Genomic DNA, 24,752 nt, shown 5'->3' on the forward strand with positions numbered 1-24,752 from the left:
CGGGGAGAGCGGGCGAGGGGCGTCTCAGACAACCTTCGCAGACCTCTCTCCCTCCCTCCCGCCCGCCTGCGGCGGCGTTTAGCCGCGGGGCCCGTCCTCACGCCGGCGGCGGGACGCAGCCCGGCCGCCAAGCGGCCAGGACCCGGGGAGGAGGAGGAGGAAGGAGGAGAAGGAGGAAGGAGGAGGGAGGAGCGCGCCACGGACGCCGGCGCCGCTGCCATGGTCCCGCTGCCCGCGCGCCGGGCGCTCCTAGCCGCCACCCTGGGCCCTGCCGGCCGCCGCCGGGTCCCCCGTCACCGTGGTAACGGCCGCCTTCCCTCGTTCCCACCCCCCCATCCCGGGACGGCGAGCCGCCCCGCTGAGCCCTTCCTCTCCCCACAGCTCCGGCGGCGGCGCGGCCCTCCTCGGGCGCGGGGGGCGAGGCGGAGGAGCCCGGCGGGGCCACCGCCATGCTGCGGCACCTGCTACTCAAGCTGCGGGCCACCGGGCCGGTGACGGTGGCCGAGTACATGCGGGAGGCGCTCACCAACCCCGGCCAGGTGCGGGCGGGGCCGGGCGGGGCCGGGGGCTCCTCGCCGTCGCGGCCTGCGGGCCGGGGGTGCTGTGCCTGAGCACCCGGAGCCCGCAGTGCCGCAGCCGGCCGGGAAGCGGCCCCGCCGTGCCGCTCACCGGGACCCCGGCTCCTCTCCCCCCCACCCCGCTTCCCTTCCCCGCAGGGTTACTATACGCGCCGCGGCGGCATCGGCGAAAGCGGGGATTTCGTCACCTCCCCTGAAATAAGTCAGGTATTTGGAGAGGTAACGCATCGTTCCTTACGCCTTAAGTAACTTCGTTCTTCAGCTACGCGCGGCTGGCTAGGTGTGGTTTCTAAGAATTCTGACAAAGCCTGCCTTCAGGTACGTCACCAATGTCAAAATACTTGAATGGCAGCGATGAGCTTCAAGTTATTTCCCAAAAGAAAAATTGGGTTTGGAGGAGGAAGAGGTGTCTGGTTTTTCTGGAAGATCGGGGAGTCCTTTCATCTGTTATAGCCTGGGACACCCTCTGTGCTTAGTAACGCTTACTTTCATATAGAACTTGCTGACAAATAAAAAGAGTTATGGTAGTTTCCCAGTGTGAAAACTCTACTCAGAAATTATTTTCAGATCTTGGTCTGGTTCACTCTGGTTTGTGTATCATTTCCAGTAGTGAAGGCTGTTCTCGATGACAGTTTGGCAAATGCATTGTCATAAAGAACAGTTGGGCAGTGACCTGCATTTAAGCCTTAAGTAAAAGTTCTTGCTCCAGCCAGAAGAGAGTCCCAGATATTTACTGACGGAGAGTTGCTTCTGCTGGGCTGACAGAAAACAATTGTGATTTTAATACTTAAAGAGAAGAGAGCAGAGTATGATTTTTCATAACTTCAAAATATGGAGACTCGAGAATATTGCATAGTATCTTAGTTATTATCAGACAAAAGGCAGGTATTGCTTTCCACAAGTTCTCAAGTTACACTGTAACTTTCTGTTACAACTGTGTGTTGTTTCTCACTGCCAGTTAATAGGAATATGGTATATCAGTGAATGGATAGCCACGGGCAAACCTGGAGCGTTCCAGCTGGTGGAACTGGGCCCAGGGAGGGGCACGCTTACTGATGATATATTACGGGTAGGTGAAAACTAATATTAATATTCTTTATTTCTGGCTTTATCCCATGGCTACTCTGAAAGCTGAAGGAATGACGGTTTGCTACCGGGGTTTAACCTTCTCTAGTAATCAAATAATTTTGGTCAGGAGATTTGTAGCTTAGACTTTAATTAAAATCTATGCCTGTTTCTGAGACCAGGTCTCTCAGTTGAAAGCAGAACATGGGCCAGTGTACGCACACTGCAGACACACGTGGAATCTTTCAAACGCTACTTGATAGAAGGGGAGGGCAGGAATATTCCATTGCAGATTATTTCTGTATAGGAAAGCATTATCCAAACTGAAAACCATTTAGGAGGGTGCTGCTGTGTGTAACTGGGAGGGAGGCCACAGTGCAAGCAATAGGAGAAAGGGGGGAGGACACTAATACAGGAGTGAAGTTGTGTCAGTTCCTTTGGGGATTTCAGGGACTGACTTCTTCCGAGTTAACCCTTTGTGTGCAATCATGCGTGCATGGCTGTCTATTAACTAAAATACTACTGATTAAAAACCAGATTGCTAGTGGGATTTAGTACCTCAGAAGAACTTCTATTCTATTTACATATGTTAATGAAAAAACTCTAATAAGCACAGTGAAATGTAGGATACTGAACACTTTTGTTTATGGTGTGTGGGAAAACAACCATTTTTCTCCTAATGCTAAACCCTCTGCAGGTCTTAGAGGAGCTACTCACTCTCAGGCTATTACTATGCTAAGTTAGCATTTCATGTTGTTGTCCTTACAACTATGTAATAATGTGTGGTGTATCTGCCAACGTTATTAGAAGCGTAGCAGCTTTTATTAAAATTGATGAAGAAATTCCCACTTCCTTTGGAGGAGCAAAATGCAGTCTCTCTCACTGACGCTATTTTGTTAAATGAAAGCCAACTAAATCTTTTATCTTGAATATAAATGAGATTAAAGGTTACTTCTACAACCTCTAATGTATACAGCACATGACTGTGCCTAATAGAATTCATCTGTCTTTATAGGTCTTCAACCAGCTTGCCTCTTTACTTAGTAAATGTGACATCTCTATTCATCTGGTAGAAGTGAGTCCCAAACTGAGTGAGATCCAAGCACTGATGCTGACAGGAGGGAAGGTGCAGTCAAACCCCGAGGACAAGTCTGCTTACATGAAAGGTGTTAGCAAGACTGGAATTCCCATTTTCTGGTACAGAGACATTCAAGATGTGCCGCCAGGTAAGGAGCTTGAACATCTTGTTAGAGGTATGGTGTCCTTCCTCCATTTGCTGTTTTTGGTAATGGAGGACATCTCTGCTAGCCTTCATAATGGATAGAAAAGTAGTTAATATACGTATTTGTTCTTACTTCTTGTATGAGTCTGAGGCAGGATCTTGACTCATTTTCATAAGTGGTACCTATTCTGACTACGTTCATTTGAGGATAGCTACCCAGTTGCACATACCCTGACTTTTTCTTTTCATGGGAAACCATTTACTGGCTTTGCCTAAATCTGCTTTTATGAGGTAATCTAAAATTCATGGACTGGAAGCTAGAGCTAGCTCTAGAAATGCTGTCTTTGATGTATCCAAGCTGGAAGTAATGATAATTATTTCATAAACACATTAACTAGCTTTAATTCATTAAAAATCATAAAAACATTTTAATTTCCAACAGGAAGTTGCTATGGAAGCATTAATAATTTAATGCATTATTTTTTACCTTCCCACAGGTTACAGTTTTTACCTAGCACATGAGTTTTTTGATGCCCTGCCAATACATAAGTTTCAGGTATAGCAAGATGATTATTGTAATTGTGACCATCTGCTTAAATGCCTTTTCTCTCTGAGGAAGAATAGAGTTAGGGTGCCAAACTAGACACATGCATTGTCTCTAGTGATAAAACATTTCTAACTGAATTTGGACAAATAAGGCTTAATTCAGCTGGTAACTGTAAAATTAGTAATTGTTCTTGAATGGAAGAACTTGTAGAAAGTTGAAAATTTCTTTCTGCTAAATATCAAGTTTTTTTATTTCTTATGCTACATTAATGAAGTTTTTAATTTCCATATTATTCTATGTACCACTACTAACAAAGACTGAAGGGCTTTCATTTGAATGGTAATGAGAATAGCAAAATAGAGGCTAGTGAGGATTCAGAAGAAACTTTCAACTTCAATTTGATAATTAGTTTATGAAAATCACTGGTAGAATAAACTACTTTCTTTTGATAAGTTAAACATTGCACTGTCAATAGAAGAGGCAGCATTTTTCTTAACAGCATCATTCATTCCTTTTAAGTATAATTAAACCTGTATTTGTTGACTCTGCAGATGCGTCTCTACCACAAGCTTTTTCCAAGGCAGTTACTGGAATTAAAGAGGAATGAATAATTGTTGTTCATAACATATTATGTTCTTAAAAAGTTTGTGAAAACGCTTGACACATTAGTTCAATCAAATAAACAAGATACTGTTGTACCTGTTAGAGTGTAAAATGAGTACTCTGGGCTCATTAAACAGAGAACAGAGAAAGGTTGGCGTGAAGTGTTGGTTGATATAGATCCAGAGGTTCCTGACCAGCTGCGGTTTGTCCTGTCACCATCCAGTACCCCCGCGACAGAAAACTTTATTCAGGTAAGGTTACGCCTACCAGAGTTGATACTTAGATCTTTACTGACTCTTTCAAGTACATTTACTGCTTCTCAGTTACTTTGACAGCAAGAGGAGGGCTCTCAGTCTATAAATGAGTAAATACAGCTTACCATTTCCATTCTGCAAAACTTCCACAAGCATTTAACTTTGTGTGCTGTGAAAATAGAGCACAAAAATGAATGTGTACATCAAACTGCAAAATCAGAGATTAAACAGACAAAAGGCTTCAGAGAGCAAACTGAGGCAGCAAGTGACAGGGAGAGTTCTGTGTTGCATGTGTCACGTCACCATCTCAATAGCAGCCCTGCCTAAGCGAGGCTCTCAACCTGCTGTGTACATACTCAGTGCAGCTGGGTACTTCTGTGCTGTACTGACCTTTAATGGAAAGCATCTATCCAAGATAATTGTTTTTCTAAAGTTCACTGCATTCTTAAAGTTACAAAATGAAGTAGTTGAGATTAAAACCAACTACAAAGTTTCACACAGAAACACCTTTTTTGAAGGGTGCATAGAGCCAAAGAGCGCTCTTCATTCTTTCAGTATCACAGTCATGCAGTTTCACCTGATCCAGGTATTCTCACTTGTTAGAAAAATTTTCATTTCAGTTGACTGTAGGCTATAGAAGAGATAACTGAAATCCAGCACTCAGAAAACACTAATTGAAAATGACTGTTAGTAAAAACTAGCTCAAGCTCTAGATAGCCTAGAATACACCCCTGGACCTCTGTGGCCCAGTGAAGTGACAACAATCCCAAGACATCAAAGGGTGAAGAACTCTTGCCCTGTACTTGTTTGCTAACACAGGTGTTTTGATCTTTGAACTCTGTGCTAGCCTGAAGAAATGAGAGATCATGTGGAAGTGTGTCCTGAGGCTGGTGTCATCATTCAGAGGCTTGCTGGTCGTATAGAAAAGGATGGTGGGGCTGCACTGGTTGCTGATTATGGTCATGATGGAACCAAAACTGACACTTTCCGGGTAAGTCATTCATCCTGAAATAATAAGCCAAAATACTCTGTTATCTTTTATTTGTCACTTCAGTCATTAGGTTTGTTGTAAGAAAAAGGTCTTGGGTGGACATAATAGCAAAAACTGGATTATGCTGCAATCATAAAACTGAATAATTGAGTTCTTACTTAATCAGTACCCATAAGGGTTTCTGTCAGACAGGAAGGATATCTGAGCCCTTGCTACATTTATCTCAGATTTTCAAAGTACAATTTGCTATTCTCACCCCTCACACACACAACTTATTCTTTGCTAGCCCCAGCTATGGTAGCTAGGAGTACAGCTGAGTATAATCTTCCAATTTTAATTTTTCAGGGTTTCCGGAATCACAAACTTCACGATGTGCTGAGAGCTCCAGGTACAGCAGACCTGACAGCAGATGTTGATTTCAGCTATCTTCGAAAGATGACACAGGGAAGAACAGCCACATTAGGCCCTATAAAACAGCGGGAGTTTTTAAAAAACATGGGCATTGACCTCCGATTGCAGGTACAATAGTGTTTACAGGTACATAAACTCTCCTCATCCACAAGCAATACTCTTAAGCAGCAAGAAAGCTTTTATAAAAATCTGGTTTTAAAAAAAAGTTGTTCAAAACAACATGTAGGTGTGATATCAAAGAGTTGCTTCTCCTAGATGTAAGTTACTGTGGATTCCTCAAAGTAAACTGATCATATTATATTTAGAAGTATTTAATGCAAAACTTTGCTATATATATCAATCTATGAGCTCCACCAGGGATCTCACCAGTTCTACTGAACATTATGGCACAGTTACATTAGGGTAAGTGAAAAGGATGCAACAAGAAATTGCAGGTATGAGGGAATTTATAGGAAAGCAGGAAGGGCTAATACTTTTTTTTTTTTTTTTTTTTTCAGGTGCTCTTGCAGAATTCATGTGATGGAGCAACTCATGAGCAGTTACTTCACAGCTATGATATGCTGATGAATCCCAAGAAGATGGGGGACTGTTTTAACTTTTTTGCCCTGCTGCCTCACTACAGACTTGTACATCCTGACAAGAAACATAAGCCAGAATCAAAGTCTCCCTTACCTCCTGTTGCTGGATTTGGTGAACTCTTACTGAAGTAATTGCAAATACTATAGCAAAACGTCTGATAGTAGTAGCTTTCAATAGCAACTTATTAAATTTAAAAAAAAAAAATCAAAGTAAAAGGAATAGAGTCCTGCATTTTATGGTTTCACATACTAAATGTTTGCAATAATGTAATCAGCATATGGCTACATACACAGTAAGGTAAGAACTAAATAGTTCAATTTCTCTTTGAACTGAAAGCACATGAAATGTCAGAGTACTTCTCCAGGCAATTTTCCTCACACCAATCTAGGCTTCAGGGCCTAGCCACATTTTGGTAGGGAGTGCTATTTCAGAGTAAATCTAGTACAGCACCCTAAACCTGTTGACTGACCTACTCAAAGCAGTATGTGTAGAAATCAAATGCTGCACATATAGAAACCAGCATATACAGAGCAGAAAATGAACAATGTTTCAGGGGTCTTACAAAAGAACTGAATGAAGTATTTACTAGTGGAATCAAGTTAAGCCTTGTCAGTAACAAACAGATGTGCTAAGGGGACTTTAAATGTACTCAAGCTTTGGTACTTGCTTAAAACATAAGATGCCTTGACATTTGTGAAGATATTTTTATAAAGAGAATGGTGACAGGAATCATGCAGAAAGAGTTATTTAGTTCCAAAGCACCTGCTAAGAGAATTCCCACAGCAGGGCATATCTAATGACAAATCCACAAACAAGGAAGTATAAAGAACCATTTACTTCTAAGAACAGTTGATAGGAGAGATAATGCATGTAAATAAAAAGAACAAGTCTGATAGGGAAATAAATTTTATTTTCAAGCTTATCAGAGGATATTTACAAAAACTGGGATGTATAAAAAAATATAAAAGTACTTGACAGTGTCCTTTTGAGGCTATAAATTTTACATGAGCTTTTTTCTAGCATCATCATAGCACTATTTCTTGAATGAACGCAACTTAATTCAGCTAGGGGTAAGGATATTAAACACTGTAACCTACTGCTGTCAAAGTTTGCAGTAAAGGCAGAAAAAAAAAAAAGGGAATTAAAAACTCAGCTATTTTTACTACTCTGAAGAAAGTTTACTCCGAACGTGTGTCTGATTTTTTTGGTTCCTCAACTATTAGCTGCTTGTGGCTTCTATTGTCTGGACCCATAAGTCTGCATATATGGTCAGGCAAGCTCCTCCAAAGGCCAACAGCATTTTTTTTTTTAATTTTTTTTTTTTTTTGATACAACTTGAAGAATAGGTCGGTCTCATTTTGGAACAGAGCAGACTTCATGGGGAGAGACATCAGCCAGGCTTTCTATATCATTGTTGTCCCCTCCTTCCTCTATTCCTGTTGTATTTTTTTTCAAGTGACTGCACTGGCTTTATTTCCTGCTTTAAAACAACACAAACAAACAAAAAAACCCACAGGAAAACCTGAAGTGACAGCTCAAGTATAAAATCTGAAGTTTAAAACCAGACTGTGTCTACATTATTACAGTTAGGATGGAAGCTAGCAATGGCTTCACTGAAATTTGGTAACTTGAGCAGTAGAAGTTGAAAAAAAGCACTGCTTCCCTTGCCAAGCCTAGGCAAACACCAGACTACCAACTTCATAGGTCATTCTTCTGGTTCCAAAAATGAAAAATAGTGCCCCTCTGAAGAATCAGTCCTGAAACCGTGCCTTAACAGGAAGGCAAGGCTAAGGGACAGATTCTGTCCCTTCTGAATTCCTTCGCACTGCCTTGACAGCATCGAAGGGGGAGGACCCCCAGCATAGGAGTGGCAGGGACTGCCATCAGGCAGGTCCCCTGCACAAACCTGAGAAAAACATGCTAGGAGAGAGGATGCGTGGTGGTCGGAAGGGCTGGAATGCTCTGCCCACTCCTGGTGGTAGGAAACTGCCATACAGATTGCACCAATGTTTCTTACAAAGTTCGGTGTATCCTAACAGGGAAGCCAGAATTCAGCCTTTACCAACTTAGACACCTACAAAATGCAGTGGCAGTTAAATTAAGGGCAATAGGAAAAGAAAAGGTGGGTTAAAGACCCAAACCTACCTGTGGGTACATCTGCAACTGCCACTGACTTGCTGTCAGGTCGCTGTCATCGCAACCAGCTGCCAGCCCTGAAATAACCTCATAAAGTTTTACGTATATCTAACAACTTAGAAAAAGTCTGCTCACCTGCTTCCTTACCTGAATTAACAACAGTAGAAAAAAAAATACTTATCTACACACACACGCACACACACACAAATCTTTGTAGGAGAGAGAGGAGCTACCCCAAAGCCTCTCGCTGACTTTGCAGTTCAAGCCTGTATCAGTATTTTAAAGAGTATTTTAAACCAAGCTCCAGTTAAGCCGCTTGGCACATCAGGCATCCAGCACCTTCCAGCAGCACAATACTGTTATGCTACACAAAAGGTAAGATTTCACCTTTTCCATTTTTTAAAATAGGACCAAAAAACCTTCTTCCATTTGCATTTAGCATTCATGCCCTCAATCTTCTTTGAAATACCATGAACTATAACTGTTACACTGTCCTCTGAGGGATTAATTTCCAAAGAACACTGCTGCTTCCTCTATTGTGCCACAGGTCCAGTTAGTGGTTGGGAATCCATCAACTGAGGCATCTGTGTAAAAAACTGAATTAAGAGTTGGTTTTGGACTCTTGACTCAGCTCAAACAACAATGCTGAGCACAGTAAAGATGACGGGAGGGGCTGCAGGTTAAGGTCAGAAGGCAAAGCCCTTTCTCCTACAATCTAGCTGCCGTGGCAGAAGCAACAGGTGATTTGATATCCACTGTTACTCCTAGGTTTTGAGCAGAGTTAAGATACAAGCAAGCAGGCTACAAACTACTCCTGATGTAAATCCAGGGAACCTTAAAACAAATTAAAAAAATATTAGAAGAATTTAAAAATCTAGTTACTCAAAACAACAGAAGAAAGCTGTATGTATTTTTCCCTATTCTTCCACATCCTTCTGCTAGAAGCTGTTTTTCCAGAGTGAAAGGATATGCTACATCAAGCCTTGTGTGCTCTCTGTGTAATACTTGTGTAGTTTTAAGGCAAAAATGCCTTTGGTGTGTATCAATGACGTGTGCCAGCCTTGCACAGCGACACGCTCTTGTGGCTTACTGCTCTGTATTAACAGACAAAATAAGGGACTAGCATAGCTTTGATTGTCATCTCTTTAGATTGTCAGCCAGTATTTCAAGAGGAATGTAAGAAGTTACAGGGTTTGGGGGCTTTGGGGGTATCTGAAAAAAGTTCAATTACGGCAAAGACACACATATTTAACCGTCTTAACAGCAGCAAATTATTCCTTCATCTATGAAGCTGTATTCGACCTAAACCACCATGTTTTGCTATTAGCCAAGGTATTTCTGCACTGATTTCTTTTTACAGTCTCTTTTCACCATGCACAGTTTAGGAAATGGGAGATGTATCTAAGTAACAGAAAACAGTCCTCTATGGCCTAGTAAATAGGGATTAGAAAACCATTACAAAATTCTTACTGTGTAGGCTATGAAAAAAAACCCAAAAAAACCCAAAACAACCAAACCTTGAAAAACACACAAATCATTCAATATGTACACATTACACCTCAGTAATGGCTTTGTAGCCACACAGCTCGGTGAAATGTTACCCAATGGGGTTTATCCCACTGTCCAGCAACTACTCATAGTTTAAGTCAGAGATGGAAAAAAGCTTGTCAGATGAGAGTCTATTCCCATGTCAATGCAGGATCCTCTGGGGCTTTGTACACTGAACTATGTGTACAGCATTCAAAAAGAGCAACAGTTGTTCCAAAACTTATCTTCAGTTTCTGTCTGGAGTATCCTTCTTTGCTGCAATTTAGCATAATGAATAAATCAAGGGTCTTCTTCCATGTCATCTGGATTAGGAGCCATAATAAAATGCTGGGGGTACTCAAGGTTGTGTTCATAAGCATGTTCCTTCCAGCGTGCATCATCACTCTCGTGGGTAATATAACGCTCTCCAATGCGTGTTTCAAATTCTCTGAGGTCAAGCCAAGTCTGATAATCCTAAAGAGTAGAAGAGGTTTAAGGAAGCAGTTTAAGAAACAGCAGCACTACATTCCCACAGACAAATTCTGCAGTTTGTCTCTATTTTTAGTATAAATAGCCACAAGATATAAGCAACAAGGATCTGTTAAAAAAAAAAAAAGCAAAACAACAACAACAAAAAAACCAAACACACAAACAACACCACCACCCCACAAAATACCCCAACAGAGTGTCCATAAAGAATGGTTCAGAATTAAATAGGCTAGTATCTAAGGTTGTAATACTGTAAATCATGAACACTTTTTGTAACAAGACAGCTATGTTAGCTTTATTATAAAATTAATTGTGTATATACACATACATGAAATTATACTGGTTCCAATATTGTTTGTACTCAAAATTAATTGGATTTTCCCCTTAATGTCTTCTAAGTTATTTGTGTGCATGGATATGTGCATACAGTATTGTGAAACCATTATGAAAGGAACCCACGTCAAAACAGCAGATAAATTCCATTCCAAACAATTCTGTTCTAAAATGACTACAAGTTACAGCCCACACCAGCTTGCATGTCTGCTTCAGCACTGAACAATGTTTGTCTCTATACTGATTTCAGTGGGGCTCCATGCACTCATCACTGCCTGCATTTAGGACAGGTGCCAGAAGAGTAAAACTCTATGTTGGTGGCAGATGGAAAGCAAGGGGGCAGGAAAGACAGTAAGACAAAATTTTCCTTGAGGAAAGAAGCCATTAACAGACAGGCTGAATCCTGAAGCACTTAAAATGTGAAGTCAAAACCAGAAATACTCAAGCCTCCATGAATGCTTGTTAACAGACTTTGATAGTAGCAGGTTGAATAAGCTTCTGAAGGATTTCATCCAAAAAAATCATTCACCCATTATAAACATAGTGAAAAAGGCAGATGGTTTACCTGTAACCATGGATGACTAAGGGATTTGTCAACACTGAAACGTTTTCTCATCTTCACTTGAAGCAAATTGTTTATTAAATCAATGGCTGACAAAGAATAAAAATTATATTGTTTAAATACTAATCACTTCTATCATCGTTCACATGCTGCAGTGAAAGTGAATTTTTTTTATATGTGTGTATGTATATCCGACTGAACTATTTAAACTTAATCAAGCTCTTGAATTTTATATTTAGCTTTGCTTATGTTAAATGAGGCTACAAAATAAGTATGGAGTAAGCTTCCCCCGCTGCTTTGATGGAAACACTAAAAGCTTTACTATATTACTCATTCATCTTTTTCCCTAGTGACTTTAGTGATTTTTTCAGAAGTGCCTAAGTAACTTGAGCATAATCCTGTGTTCCAAAATTATGTAGGTACTTCCACCATTGTTTACTTTTGTATAGGTCCTTCCACATCTACCGGTGTGTTAATCATATATACATTACTACTAACAGAGCTGGCATTGAAGAGCTCTAGAGACCAACCTTGTAAACTTCTAGATTGTTCAGACCTGACATTTAGATCCAGGTTTTGTTTCACCTGCTAATGTACAAAACTAAAATTCCAGATTCAACTTTGAACTGTTTCTGTAATTATAGTTTAGATAAAGTATATTTTGAGATCAGCATTCAGCAAATACTCACACATGATTTAACTTTTCATTGGGAATTTTGGGAAGTTTCAGATTATTCATCCCACTCCTCATGCATGCAATTAATTTTTCTTGCTAAATCTATTGGCTCCTCCTGCCCTGAAAATTATCTAAAACACTGTATTTGACAATTTGTCTTTCACAAATATATGCCAGCTCATATTTATCCATTCTGGCATAGTCTACTAAACTCAAACTACCAATAATTCTCACACTCCTGCCTGAATGAACCTTGAGGTTTAAGCATTTGAATGTGTTATCTACATATAAAGACATTCTAAAAGAGAAAATTCCTTTCTTTACCTTCACTAGAAATTTCCTTCCAAGGATTTGGTGGGTACATAAATGCTGCATTTTGAATCTGATCATTTATATCCTCATCTTCATTGAATGGGAATGTACCACTAAGGCTCACATAGACAATAACTCCTACGGACCACATGTCTAGAGAGCGGTTGTAACCTTTACTCCTGAGCACTTCAGGGGCAAGATAAGCAGGTGTCCCCACCACAGAGCGCCTGAAAGATTTTTCACCAATGATACGTGCAAAGCCAAAATCACACAGCTTCACCTGCAAAACAAATATATTTTAAACTGAGAAATCTCTGCTTGATCTCCAAAGCATGCTGCTGCCCAAGACCAGTGTGGTACCTGATACCCCTTCCGCCATCATTTAAACATTGTATGCACTAAAACAGAGACAAAACATTATGTTAGCCAGTCAGTTCAGGTTTTAGGTTGCTGGTTTTGCAGACTGCGGATCAACCATGCTTCAGAACAAGACCTGAACTGGCCTTGCACAGACTCAACTCTTAGGGAGTCTGTGTAGTACAAGGCCAGAAGTGTGCAAATAAGGACAAAAAACTTGCTTCCAAACTCAGCTCATTTTCAGAGGCAAACCACACTCTCACAAAGCACAGAACCAAAATTTAAAAAAGCACATGAATCCCAGCCAGATCGCATTCCTTTTAATCATATTCCTGAAGCTGGAGGCTTCAGCTACACAGAAATCAAATGATGAGCTTTAGCTAGCTCTGCACAGAACAGTTCAATAATCATTCAGGTAAAAAGCATCAACAGCTGGTGCCTGCACTGATGTTCAAATCTTCATGGTTCTGTGATGGTTCCTTAACTTGAACACAGCAGGCACCTGATCTGGATCCTTTTATCTGTACAAGTCCAATGCTAACCCCCCAAGTTAATAAGCCCTCCCCAGCGTATAAGAAAGAGCAGTGCACTAAAGGCATACAAGTGACTCTCCAAAAGTCCACTCCACCTTGCATTAATGTCACAGGACTGGAAGCATTTCCCTGATGCTGCCTAGCAGCTTTTAATTTCTGTATATCCTCCACAAAATCCATACTACTCAAGGTATCTAAGGTAATAGTTGACTGGGTAAGTGTTGACAGTACCTAAATACTAATATCGCTGAACAGCATTTCTCTTACAGAAATTAACTGTTTAGTTTATATTACGATGTAGTATCATACATACTGATGATGAAAATCCCTGAGCAAGACCAGTAACAAATGAGCCAGTCCCTTTTCACAACAGCTTGTAAACAACACAGACAAGAGTGAGGAAGAGAAGGAGACGCACAACAGGGAAGAAATTGTTTCTCAGGGTCAAACAGCACTGGAACAGAAACAAGGACTGGTCTTGAAGCTTCTAGTCCTGTGCCTTTTCCACTGGAATATTCTCACTAATCCAGAATACTAATTTCCATGCACGCTTCACAAGCATAAAGCTAGATGCAGTCTACACAGCCTTTTGCTAAGTGCTGGCAGTAGTTGTACTTCTCAGGCTCCTTGGAAGAAAGAATGCTGGTGCACAGCATTGGCAGACATGATCCACATCTGAGGGAAAAGAAACTGAAACAGACCATTGAGCATAAAGCTAGGCTAAGAGTTGGAAGGAGGAGGAAAAAAAAAAAAAAAAAAAAAAAAGACAACTGTAATACATGTAGTTCGAGCAATTCTAGACTAAGTCAGCTGAACAATCCTACGAGTTCACTTTTTAAGCTTCAATGCCTATATTTCTTTAAAAAAAGAACAATGAAAAGTGATGAAATAAGTATTTTTTTTAATCTTCACTCACTTGAGGGAATGGCTCTGCTGATGCTAGTAGTACATTTTCTGGTTTTAAATCACAGTGAACAATATTCTTGAAGTGTAAATTCCTCAAAGCAACAAGTATCTAAAAAAAGGAAAGAACATTTTCAGAACTATTCAGAGCGGATCAGAAGTGTCAAAAGCCACACACACTAACCAATACAGTAATTTCTATCAACATAGTCTTCAAGAATTAACCCTTATATACTGTGCAAGTACTGTTTTTTCCAGCCCATCAAGACTTGAAACTGATGGGTTTTATTTTCCTTTGGGTTTTTCTTTTTCTTCCCTTCTCCCTCTGTCTTTTTGAATGCTTACTGTTTCATCATGCATCTTTGGATGTCCATAATGTTATGTCTTGGGAAAGAAGGGCAAAACAATTAACATAATTACCATTCAAAATTCTTTCCATGTTTATTCAACTTTCATTAGCTGTGCAGCCCTCCATGCTGTCTCCTTTAAATAACAATACAGAAAACCCCATCTCCAAATTTCATTCTCCCATAATTGCAAAAGACAAATCTAGCCTTTCCTCTCAAAGGAGAGAGACTGAATGCCAACCTGAGTGACCATGAACTTAGTTATTCGTTCTGGAAGTCGACTTTTCTCACTGGAAAGAATCATCTCTAGCATATCCCCATGCAGCTTTTCCATCACAACAAAGACCCGTTCTGGGGTTTCAAACATACATTCCAGGTTCACAATCCCAGGGTGGTGCAAATTCTAAAAATAAAGTAGTATATCACTAAAATAAAACAGTATGAAATATCCTGAATTACACAGAAATGTTGTACCACAAATCAAAAAGCAGTTAAGTGGAGAGTTAGAGATGAAAAAACAAAAAGTCTGAGGCAAGAAACTAGCTTGAAACAAATGCTAACCCATGAAACATGCCAATTATCACTACTAAGACTAATTTGTTTTAACACAAATTATCCATAATGATTAATTTTACAGTTGATACACTCAGTAGCTTGAGTACAGAACATGCAAGAGTAACAGTCATAGATTGAGAAGCCAGTAGTGGAATACAGCAAAAAATAATACAGAGTTTCCTGCTACCTGAGGGAGACAACATGGAGCCAAAGTACATGTCTTTAGTGGATCCCTTATATGGGGTAGATACCACCCCCAAGTTACCAACTCTACCAAATACTCAGGAATTCCCACTCTTGTAAGATTCCCTCTTACAAAAAGACTCAGAAATCACATACGTAGATCTAGAAATCAATTCAGAGCACTTATACACATTACAAAATCTCATTAATGGCTTATTTGAGACAAAACTCCAATGTGATCCAAAAATACTTCTGTACCTGGAGAATGGCTACTTCATTACGAAGCTGACTTTCCTGTTTAGTTGGAAACCTCATCTTGTCAATGACTTTGATAGCCACATCTCTTCCAGTCTTCCTATGTTTTCCTAAACAGAAAGTCAATGTCAGTCATCAAGAAGCAATTCATAGCTATAAAACATTACAGCAGAAATTTCTTTTTGGGGAAACAAGTATATTCCGTACAAGTGTACAATATTACTATATTGATATTTACAATTGCAACTGGTATATGAGTAACAAGAAGTGATCAGCCTTAAGAGGAGTGTTGTAGATAAATTTAAACTAGTTACTACTCTGCTGTCAGGTATGCACATTGACATTAGATGTATTAGGTGAAGTTTTTGCTTGTGCAAGGGACTCACACATGAGCAAATAATACCATCTCCCACTCCCTACTCCCTCTCTTCTGTAAAAAAAGTAACAACAAAACCATTCAAGGCCAATGTGAAGAAAGATTTACAAGTCTTCTCCAGTGGTTTCATACTTTGATGGGCCTCACATGCACAGGAAATTAGATACCTAATACTCTACAGGAACGTGAGAGTAATTATGTGCCATGAAGAACAACACATTAACACCCAAGGGCAGCCTGTTGTGATCAAAAAGCTCTAAAAGGTTACAGTAAGAAAAAAAAAAAAAAGTGCTGATACCAAATACTATTCCTTGCTGCAACCTGCATCAGCTACATGAGAAGTATTCTGCAATACACAGATAGGATGTTTCAAGGGCTAAGTGAGTAGCTGTAAACGCTTATCCAGCTTCTCCACAGCTGCTAAACTGACTTCGATCACATTCACATCAGAGTGGTTAATGGGATCACACACTGCAAAACCTTGATAATCTAAGACAATTAATACTAAACTAATACAGAACAATAAGTCTGCACCAAAGGCAAAATGTCATTATCTGCTCAGTGAAGGGTCTGGAAGCCATTTTAGGAAAAGGGATGACACACACAGCTACAGTGCAAGCGGCACAGAGGACTCTACTGGCACTGCTATGGGGAGCCCAGCTACACCTCGCTAACCACCCAGCCAGGCCTCACCTGCTGCTCTTGCGGTCAGTACTGGTGAGCCAGGGCTTAGGCAGGGCATAGGAATTGCTCCAAAGGCTGCTGCGCCAAGAACTACCGCACCTGCCTTAAACATCCTAATGAACAAAGGGGCAAAACCAGGCTTATCTCTACTGGATGAAGTAAGGCAGTTAATGGAGACATCACTCAAGCTCCAAAAGGGTTTACAAGGTTACCAAATAGAACTAACAACTGGAGAGCAAAAAATAAATTTTAGAAAGATTACATTAGTCCTAAGGAAAGCATACACTGTATAATGGACTGTCACAGGCAGCAGCATAAAGCCAGAAGTCTCAAAAGAGAGATCTGGGGAGTTCTGTCATTTTGTCTGTAACAAATCAACAATTTTTAGGCAAAATATTAGAAATCACAGCAGCCAGCTATAATTTAAATAAAACCTTAGATTCAGGGAAAATTACTCTGGCTGCACTAGACATCAAATTATATAGAAATGTAGCAGAAATACCATCAATTATGAATTAGATGCAAAACCTAGAAGACAAACACTAGGTTGCAAGAGAACATAAAGCAAAACCACCAAACTAACAATACACTTAACTACAGAAGCTAGACTAGAGCTAAAAATTGAACATGAAGAAAGACTAACAGAAAAGCAGCTTGAAAATTCCTTAAGTAAAACACAACCAACCAGGTTTCAGTGCAAGTTTTACATCAGTAAGAAACTGTCAAGAATATTTTTTTCTGTCTCCATTTTTCAGAGCCTTCAAAACTAACCAAAATAGGAAAAGCAGAGAGAAACTGTTCTCATTGAAAGAAACAGGAGTTGGATATCAATATTGTATAACTTCCTGATTTACAATTTGTAAATGCTTGTTGAGAATAGCAGACACACAAACCGCCCCCCCCCCCAACAATGGAAGCAACTTAATTTTACCTTTTTTTGTTTAAATAAAAGGTTTTGTTACCATTATTTCAGTAAGCCTACATAAGTAGGGAGAAGCCAATATTAGAAGTCACCAGATCTAGCCTCCCCAAACACCAGCAACAATTAAGCAGTATGCAGAGCCAGCAAAAGAATAGTCTTTTATATTCTCTTTTCTTGCTCTTTCAGTATGCATATCCTATATATTTTAAGGCATCACTAAGTAAAAAAAATTAATATAATAAAAGCCTTTTATAAGCTTTTATTTTGTTTATAAGCATTTATAAGCATTGAATCATGCAAAATACCAAGCTGAGATTTATCTAAAAGGCAATTTAGGAGAGTACATATAGAAATAAAATCAAAACATTAAAATACTTTCCACATTTGTGCATATTCTAATCATAAGAGGGGGAGCACACTTTGATTCACACTATGCTTTAAGAAATACAGAGGGGAAAAAATAGACCTCTCTCAAGAGTGATGTAAAACCAGACTATCAAACTGCATTTCCATCAAGCAGTTCAGAAGTAATAGAGAAAAGTTTTTAACTACACAATTGGCACACAGAAAAATCATAGCCACAATACCTCCTGACTAGAAAGACAACATGACAGAAGCAGAAAGGTTACCACTTTTAAATCATTAGTTATCACTTTCTCTTTCTTTCCAGATTTATGGTCTGTGGTTTTCTCAACTCTTGAGATATAATACATGGGATTAAAAAAAAAAAAAAAAAAAAAAAGAGAGAGAAACAGAGTTCACATGATGCATTTCTAGTATTTGTTGTTTATAGTATTAATCACAAAAAGAAGTTACATGTTGCAATAGAAGTTTTTAAAAACTAAAAGTGATAAAACTACAATTGAAACATAAAACTGAGACCTCCTGACAAAGAATTCCTTCCTCTACTTTATCCTGCTGACAGAAATTTGTAGAGAAACTGTTTGCATAAAATACGTCAATAATATGTTTGCATAAATACTGTCAAACCATAAACTAAAATATGAATTTTTCTAATTGCTTGTATCTACACCTCTCAGATATCATTAAAAACAGGTAAAACTGACAACCTCCTTAAATACGTGACTTCTAATACTGTATAATACAGATAACAGTGTTAGAATTTGCAATTAAAAAAACCTTAATCATTAACCAAGGCCAAATTCAGACTAGAGATTGCTTTGTATTTAACTGTGGTCAAAATGTAATGCATATTCTAAACCAATTTTGATGCCAATGCAAAACTCTAATTGCAAAAAAGGAATTGTAAGAAATACTGTACATAAAACTGCAGAGACACACAGTAAAGTAATCCAAACAGAACTTTTAACAAGATAAACTTCACCTAGACATTCTAGATACAGCTAAGCCAATACAAAAAGGCTCATTATGTCAAGCAGACAGACATTCTACCTTAATAAATGCATAATGGAATCTAATGTAATTTACCTCCATATACAATACCAAACTGACCAGAACCCAGCACTTCATCAGCAAATATTTGGTACACAGAGCTGATATCCTAATGCATGAAAAAAAGAAATCACAAATATCAGGAGTAATCAAAATGTTCATGAGCATATCAGTTAGTACTGGCTAAGCTGTATTTACATTTGACATCAAACTCTGTAAAGGGTGCCACCATTGCCCTGAATGGAGTGGAAAAAACACAACAAACTTTTCCTGAAAAGGATCCACTCAGCTGCAGTGTAAGCAGGGACATAAATTCATACAAACTAACAGCTATGTCAGGTAAGTAGATTACTTCCTGTACAGAACACAGACTTCTTTAGCTACAATACCCTGGTGTTGCTTTCTCATCCACTGTTACTACCAATTGCTTTGTAATACCCAGGCAAATGAACACCATTATTACACAATGCACATGACTTACCACATTCTCCTGGACTTGGCAATTTGAAACAGAGATGCTTAGAGATAACTCTTCTGCAATAAAGAAGATATAACTGAGTAAGTAAATAGGAAGGGCAGGCTTTTTCTAGTAAAAAGGGAAAAAAAAAAACAAAACAAAAAACCTTTACTGACTTCTAACCCAGTCATGGTGAAATGATTTTTATTGATATTCTGCAGAAACATCATACCCTGGAACTCAGATTTCACAGACTGATTAGATAAACAACCCTGGGAGTTTTGCTGGAATTATTTGTCTATTTTTGTCATATCACTGATTACAAAAATAGTAGAACAGGACGAGTGTGTACACAATAGAGAGCTGGAAAACCAAAAGCAATAGTAATGTCGCAATTGTATCAGAGTTCATTAAACTACTAAGAATTTCTGGTCGTAATATAGAAAAATACAGGGAAGAGGACCAGGAAGATCCCTTATAGTCAAATGAATGTGGTTACTAATTTTCTGTGGCATCAAGATATACAGAATTAATGCATAAGAAAAGGAAACAAGTCAACCGAAGCAAGTAATAGAAGACCTGATAATTAGAAGAGCAATAAACCCCATAAGATAAAGAATCTTTGTTTCACGGATAAGCTACAGAAGCATATCAATCTTTGGAATAAAAGAGCACATCTAGGAAGTGTAATTTGCAAGTAAAAGCACCAGACAAAGACACAGAATTTTTCAGCCTGCAGCAGATGTTGACACGAAGTTTTCATTACAGGAATAACATTATGATGCACGGACAAGAAGGTTCCTTTGACTTCCAATACAGAGGTGAAGCATCTCAGACAAATGGACACCTATCATGTGTTATGTTAACTTCAAAAAAAAAAAAAAAAAAAAAAAAAAAAAAAAAAAGAGAAATGTAGAACAAATTCATCTACAAGGTGGAGAGAAGATATACTATAGATTTACTATCACTTTGAAAAGAGCCTTTATCACCCTAAGAAGACCCTTGAGCTTTAAAAACATAATTTCAGAAAACAAAGAAGATGTGTGTATCTGATTTTTTGTCCACCTGTGCTTTATCTCAAAGAAGGAATTTACAGACTGAAGACAGCAACAAATACTAGTTCTCAAAGACATTCTGAATACCACATCTGAAACAGGAACTGGAATTACAGCCTTGCATATTTCTACTGATTATTGACTATAGTCAAGTCTGTATTGGCATAACACAACGAAAAACAAGGAAAAAAAAGCAGACAAAAAAGTTACTAAGGTCAACACAAACTGCAGCAAGGTTGAAACAAGGTAACTAGAAAGTGAAGATACAGCTTTTGAAACTGTTTAAAGAGAACACACTGAACCCTTCTCCACAGATGGCTACAGAATACAAAATATCTAGTAGGTAGAGATTGAGTTACTCCTTCCAAATAAATCCATTTCTCTAGTGTCTGAAATGCGTAACAATAAGGGCTGAAAAACTGTCACTTCCAAAGAAATCAGTAATGCCAGGACTTAATATGTAATCTATACCAGGTAACAGCTTACTAATCTTCTCTTTCTCATTTCAGCTCAGAAACATCCCACAAAGAAATATCCCACCCCAACTGCCAGGTACCAGGTCAGAAATGACTCTTTCCCATGGGTCAGACTGGAAGAGCATCCTCATTTCCAGCTACTTTATGGCCAGAGCATGGTATAAATTGACTAACTAGTATTTTGTGGACATTTTGACACTACAAATTCCCTGCTGCTACAAGAATTTCAAGCACTAGCAATGTCTCCCTCCTCTTTTGGTCTTTTCATTTAAAGGAACATATTTGAGGCTTTGGGGGGCTTTGTTTTTTCAACTAAAAGTCTAATTGTCTTAAAGACTCTTGGGATACACTTCATGGCTCACAATGTGTAGGAATAAGAGGGATGAACGGACATTTTGTGGGCTTTTTAGAGTTTAAATACCAACTTGAATTGTCTAAGGATATGCAAACGCCACTTCACAACTCATGGTAGTTTCTTATACTTCTGCAATCCTAAACATGCTGAAATACTTCCTCTCTGTATCTACCCCTGCAGCCCTATTCCCTACCACTAACAAGTTTTAATATAAAAATGTTCTTATTTATATCTGAAAAAAATTTGATTTTGGAAAAAGCAACTATCTTTGCAAGTCTCTCAGCAACAGTAAGCCTTAGGTTCTAGAAAACAAAGAGAGCTTTTGGAACTACGAATTTCATATCAAAAGTGGCATTTTACATATGTGTAAGGCCAGTTATGAGGTACCATCTTACAGGTATGTTTCTTCACTGTAATTAAATACAGATACCAGTACTGGCATTTCATAGTTTACCATTTCAGACCACAGTTGTATTTTCAGAAAGTGCCTTTACCTCAGACTAGCATTTACAGATTCTTAACTGTTGCTGACGCAGAATAGCTGGATATCAGAGACAGAGAAACTAATCTCAGAATCTGCTGCAAAAGAAAATTTCACTAAAAGATTAAGGAGTAACTGGAAGATGAAAGGAAACTAAAGAATGAAAGGATAAATCTCAGTACAGAATGTGAATGAACATCATTGCAAGGAACAAGAAGATGTCTGAAGAGAAAGAACACAATATATAGTTTAGTGAAGCATTGATAATGAATATGATCCTATACCAGAGAAAGAAAGGGAGGGCAGGTGCATAAAAAGAAGAATAGGGTACTTTTTATTACTACCCACAGCTCAGCTAAAGTTCTTTCCATCACTGGCAGTATTTACATTGCATCACTAACCCCTCTTCTTCTCCTTAGCTACTGACATCTCGCAAATTAAAATAAAGGGGCTAACATCAAAAAGCATCCAAATTTACTTCTTTCAGAGTGTATGTATATAATCTGAATTTATTTATTTAAGTATATTAGAAATATCTAAACTATGGTCCCTTTTTATATCCAGCAACTACGTGTGAGTTCTTAATGCTCCTACAATAAAGCTCTGCAATATGCATTCATATTGTAAATCTGATTCTTAACTACTACTTCCTGCTACAACAGATTACAGGATTTGCCCACCCTCCAGAAACCTGAGTGTCACTTTTTAGAGACTTGTGGAAAATTATGGACCTAATTCAGCAGAGAATAGACAGACAATACTTCACTCTAAATAACCACTTTTCTGAAAGGAATCTCTACCATTAACAGCTTCAGAATATGAATAATAGTGCCTTGTCTGCCTGCTTACTGTGATCTTTTCCTTGTCCTGCAGCAGTGCAAACGCTAGCTTGAGGAGTGACTGGCATCAAAGCCTGACGAATGGCTTTCTCCCAGCCCTGAGCTACGTCAAGTCCAACTCCGGTGGCAGCAAGAACAGGACTGTGATGACTGCTGCCATTGTTTTCGCCAACAAAGTACACCATCGTGTCAGTGATGATCTCAAAACAGTATGGGTTGCTGCCCTGCACCACGTTTGAAAAATCTCGAGGCTGAGTCACCTGGAGAATTTCTGAAAGTGGAATCTCCTGAAGAAAAATATTAAAGATTAAAAAATGAAAATGCACATAATATTTTAATATACTGATACTCAAAACTTAAAATTGTTTGCAAAGAAATCAAAGCAAATACATCGAAACACCAGAACACCAAGCTTCGCAACTAATGTCAAACTGCATGACCGCTGCCCGCCCAGTTTTCTGAATTCCTCTATACAAGCCTAGAGAGACTTCCAGCCCCACCACAGTTCTCTCTATACAACTACTATTTTCTACTCAAACTGCATTTATATTTAGCACGAAACATGCCCCCACAGCATACAAATGCTGCACAACTATAAAATGACCATTTTCCCCCTGTAGTTTACACAGCTTAGCTAGAATAGAACATGACAGGGGAAAAAAAGTGAAACAAGACAACATGAAGAAGAGGATGCGGTTATATAAGCTAGTCAATAAGCACTGCTTCACATATCTGAATTGTTTTGGGTAAAGATTCTCTTTCATACAGATATTAACAATTTCTACTGACTCCTCTACCTTATCAGTTTAAGATCATGGTACAAGCAGTACTAGAGAACAGATCTGAAGGAAGAAACGGTTGCAAGTTCACACTAGCTGGAGGAGGACATTCCACATACATGGGAAGGTGTACAGGTGCATGTCACTTGCAAAAGTAGTGAACAAGCAGGTGAACACCAGGCTGGCATTAGGGGGATAAGAGACAGTAGCTGATTACGATGAAGAGCAAATAAATGTAAAGGCAAAAACTGTGAATGACTCTAACAGCAAAGACAAATAACCTGAGATTTAAGCAGTTAAAAAAAGGGGTGCAAAGGGGCAAGTCAAAGGACTAAAAGCAGTGACATAACGGAGCAACAAGCAAGGAACATATTTTACCAGCTGTGTTTTGAATGCACAGGGCAATACAAGTATCAGAGAGGTCTGAGAAGAAGAGACTGCACTGGTCAAGATAGGGATGAAAAGGATCTGGGCAAGTTTAGCTGGGTGTACAGAGAAAAGGCTTGATCTTAGAGATGTTATAAAGGAAGAAGCTGCAAGATTTGGACCCCCACCTAAAGGTGTAAGACAAGAAAGGGAAAAATCCTGTTTATACATTCGAACACATTTTCTGTATATTCCACCACTGAATACATTACTATATTAACAATATACTAAACTTATTGCTAAGCTTTATTTATATAATGCCAGGCTGCACAGTAAGTTTTCCTCTAAATCTTACTTGCAACTTCCAGTTGTACAGTTGGGAATAATTTAATTTTGGGAACCTCGAAATAAAATACATAAGCATGCAAACTTTCAGTCACTACTTATAGAATACAAAAATCCTAGCCTTCATTAGACTGGCGGCCAAACAAATTCTCTGGTAACTGTGAAGAAAGCTTAATATGCTAGGTAATTTGGGAGAACAGTACATGTAAAATGCAAGGAGTGACATACTCAAGGGGATTAGAACAGCAGCTGCAAGCAACTTCTCAGAGTTAGTCTTGGTCCTTCTCGCTTATAAGCTTCAGCCAACAATTAACCTAATCACAGTTTTGATTAAAAAAAGATGGGGAAAAGGAGATAACACTTATACTTGCTCACAAGTAGATTTCAGATCTATAAAACACTAGTGCCACATAATTATTAATCATCATTAATTACCTTGTAATACTTTGTTCCAGATTCATTTTGAAATAGCGTGAGGCATTTGCTGTCCAGTCTCCAGTAATGTCTTTTTCTCTACAAAACGTACAGTACAGTAACATAAGGAATAAATCACTGTTATGGCTTTTGTTATCGGATTATTTAAATGAGAAATGCTCTAAATTACTAAAATAATCAATTAATGTTAACCTACAGTTGCATCTTAGGCTAGATACATGAAAAAATACACTTTGAGAATAAAGATATTTTTTTAAATTCAAGAAGAGGCTCAAAAATTATTTCCACAAACGAGAAAAAAAATATCACTTACCTTACAGTAATAGGAGTGACAACAGTGGTTATCTCATA

At 38.8% G+C, this 24,752-nt stretch overlaps 2 protein-coding genes across 4 annotated transcripts in view; one reads left to right on the forward strand and one right to left on the reverse strand.

The window, feature by feature from the left end:
- Window positions 1–60: 60 nt before the first annotated feature.
- NDUFAF7 (NADH:ubiquinone oxidoreductase complex assembly factor 7) lies at window positions 61–7,577 on the forward strand. The gene is made up of 12 exons (XM_030036049.2): window positions 61–151; window positions 185–301; window positions 382–539; window positions 717–797; window positions 1,537–1,647; window positions 2,659–2,869; window positions 3,363–3,421; window positions 4,153–4,266; window positions 5,117–5,260; window positions 5,606–5,779; window positions 6,169–6,376; window positions 6,410–7,577. The coding sequence occupies exons 2-12, from the start codon at window positions 220–222 to the stop codon at window positions 6,412–6,414; spliced, it is 1,347 nt and encodes a 448-aa protein (XP_029891909.1). The 5' UTR covers window positions 61–151; window positions 185–219; the 3' UTR covers window positions 6,415–7,577.
- Window positions 7,144–24,752, reverse strand: part of PRKD3 (protein kinase D3) — a 48,828-nt gene continuing 31,219 nt past the window's right edge. For all 3 annotated transcript variants that reach the window (XM_030036045.2, XM_030036046.2, XM_030036047.2), the window contains exons 10-19: window positions 24,402–24,479; window positions 22,487–22,763; window positions 19,295–19,347; window positions 18,850–18,922; window positions 15,422–15,528; window positions 14,667–14,828; window positions 14,092–14,190; window positions 12,298–12,565; window positions 11,301–11,386; window positions 7,144–10,387 (exon numbers count right to left, since the gene is read on the reverse strand). In XM_030036045.2, coding sequence (XP_029891905.1) covers window positions 10,214–10,387; window positions 11,301–11,386; window positions 12,298–12,565; window positions 14,092–14,190; window positions 14,667–14,828; window positions 15,422–15,528; window positions 18,850–18,922; window positions 19,295–19,347; window positions 22,487–22,763; window positions 24,402–24,479 — 1,377 coding nt within the window. In that variant the 3' untranslated portion in view covers window positions 7,144–10,213. The remainder of the gene's footprint in view (window positions 10,388–11,300; window positions 11,387–12,297; window positions 12,566–14,091; window positions 14,191–14,666; window positions 14,829–15,421; window positions 15,529–18,849; window positions 18,923–19,294; window positions 19,348–22,486; window positions 22,764–24,401; window positions 24,480–24,752) is intronic.

Source organism: Aquila chrysaetos, chromosome 13 (genome assembly GCF_900496995.4).
Source record: "Aquila chrysaetos chrysaetos chromosome 13, bAquChr1.4, whole genome shotgun sequence".
Taxonomy (NCBI): Eukaryota; Metazoa; Chordata; class Aves; order Accipitriformes; family Accipitridae; genus Aquila; species Aquila chrysaetos.

Coding starts and splice junctions, on each gene's coding strand:
- NDUFAF7 (XM_030036049.2), top strand. CDS start 220: ATGGTCCCGCTGCCCGCGCGCCGGGCGCTCCTAGCCGCCACCCTGGGC. Junction 302..381: donor CCGGGTCCCCCGTCACCGTG/GTAACGGCCGCC, acceptor CTCTCCCCACAG/CTCCGGCGGCGGCGCGGCCC. Junction 2,870..3,362: donor CATTCAAGATGTGCCGCCAG/GTAAGGAGCTTG, acceptor ACCTTCCCACAG/GTTACAGTTTTTACCTAGCA.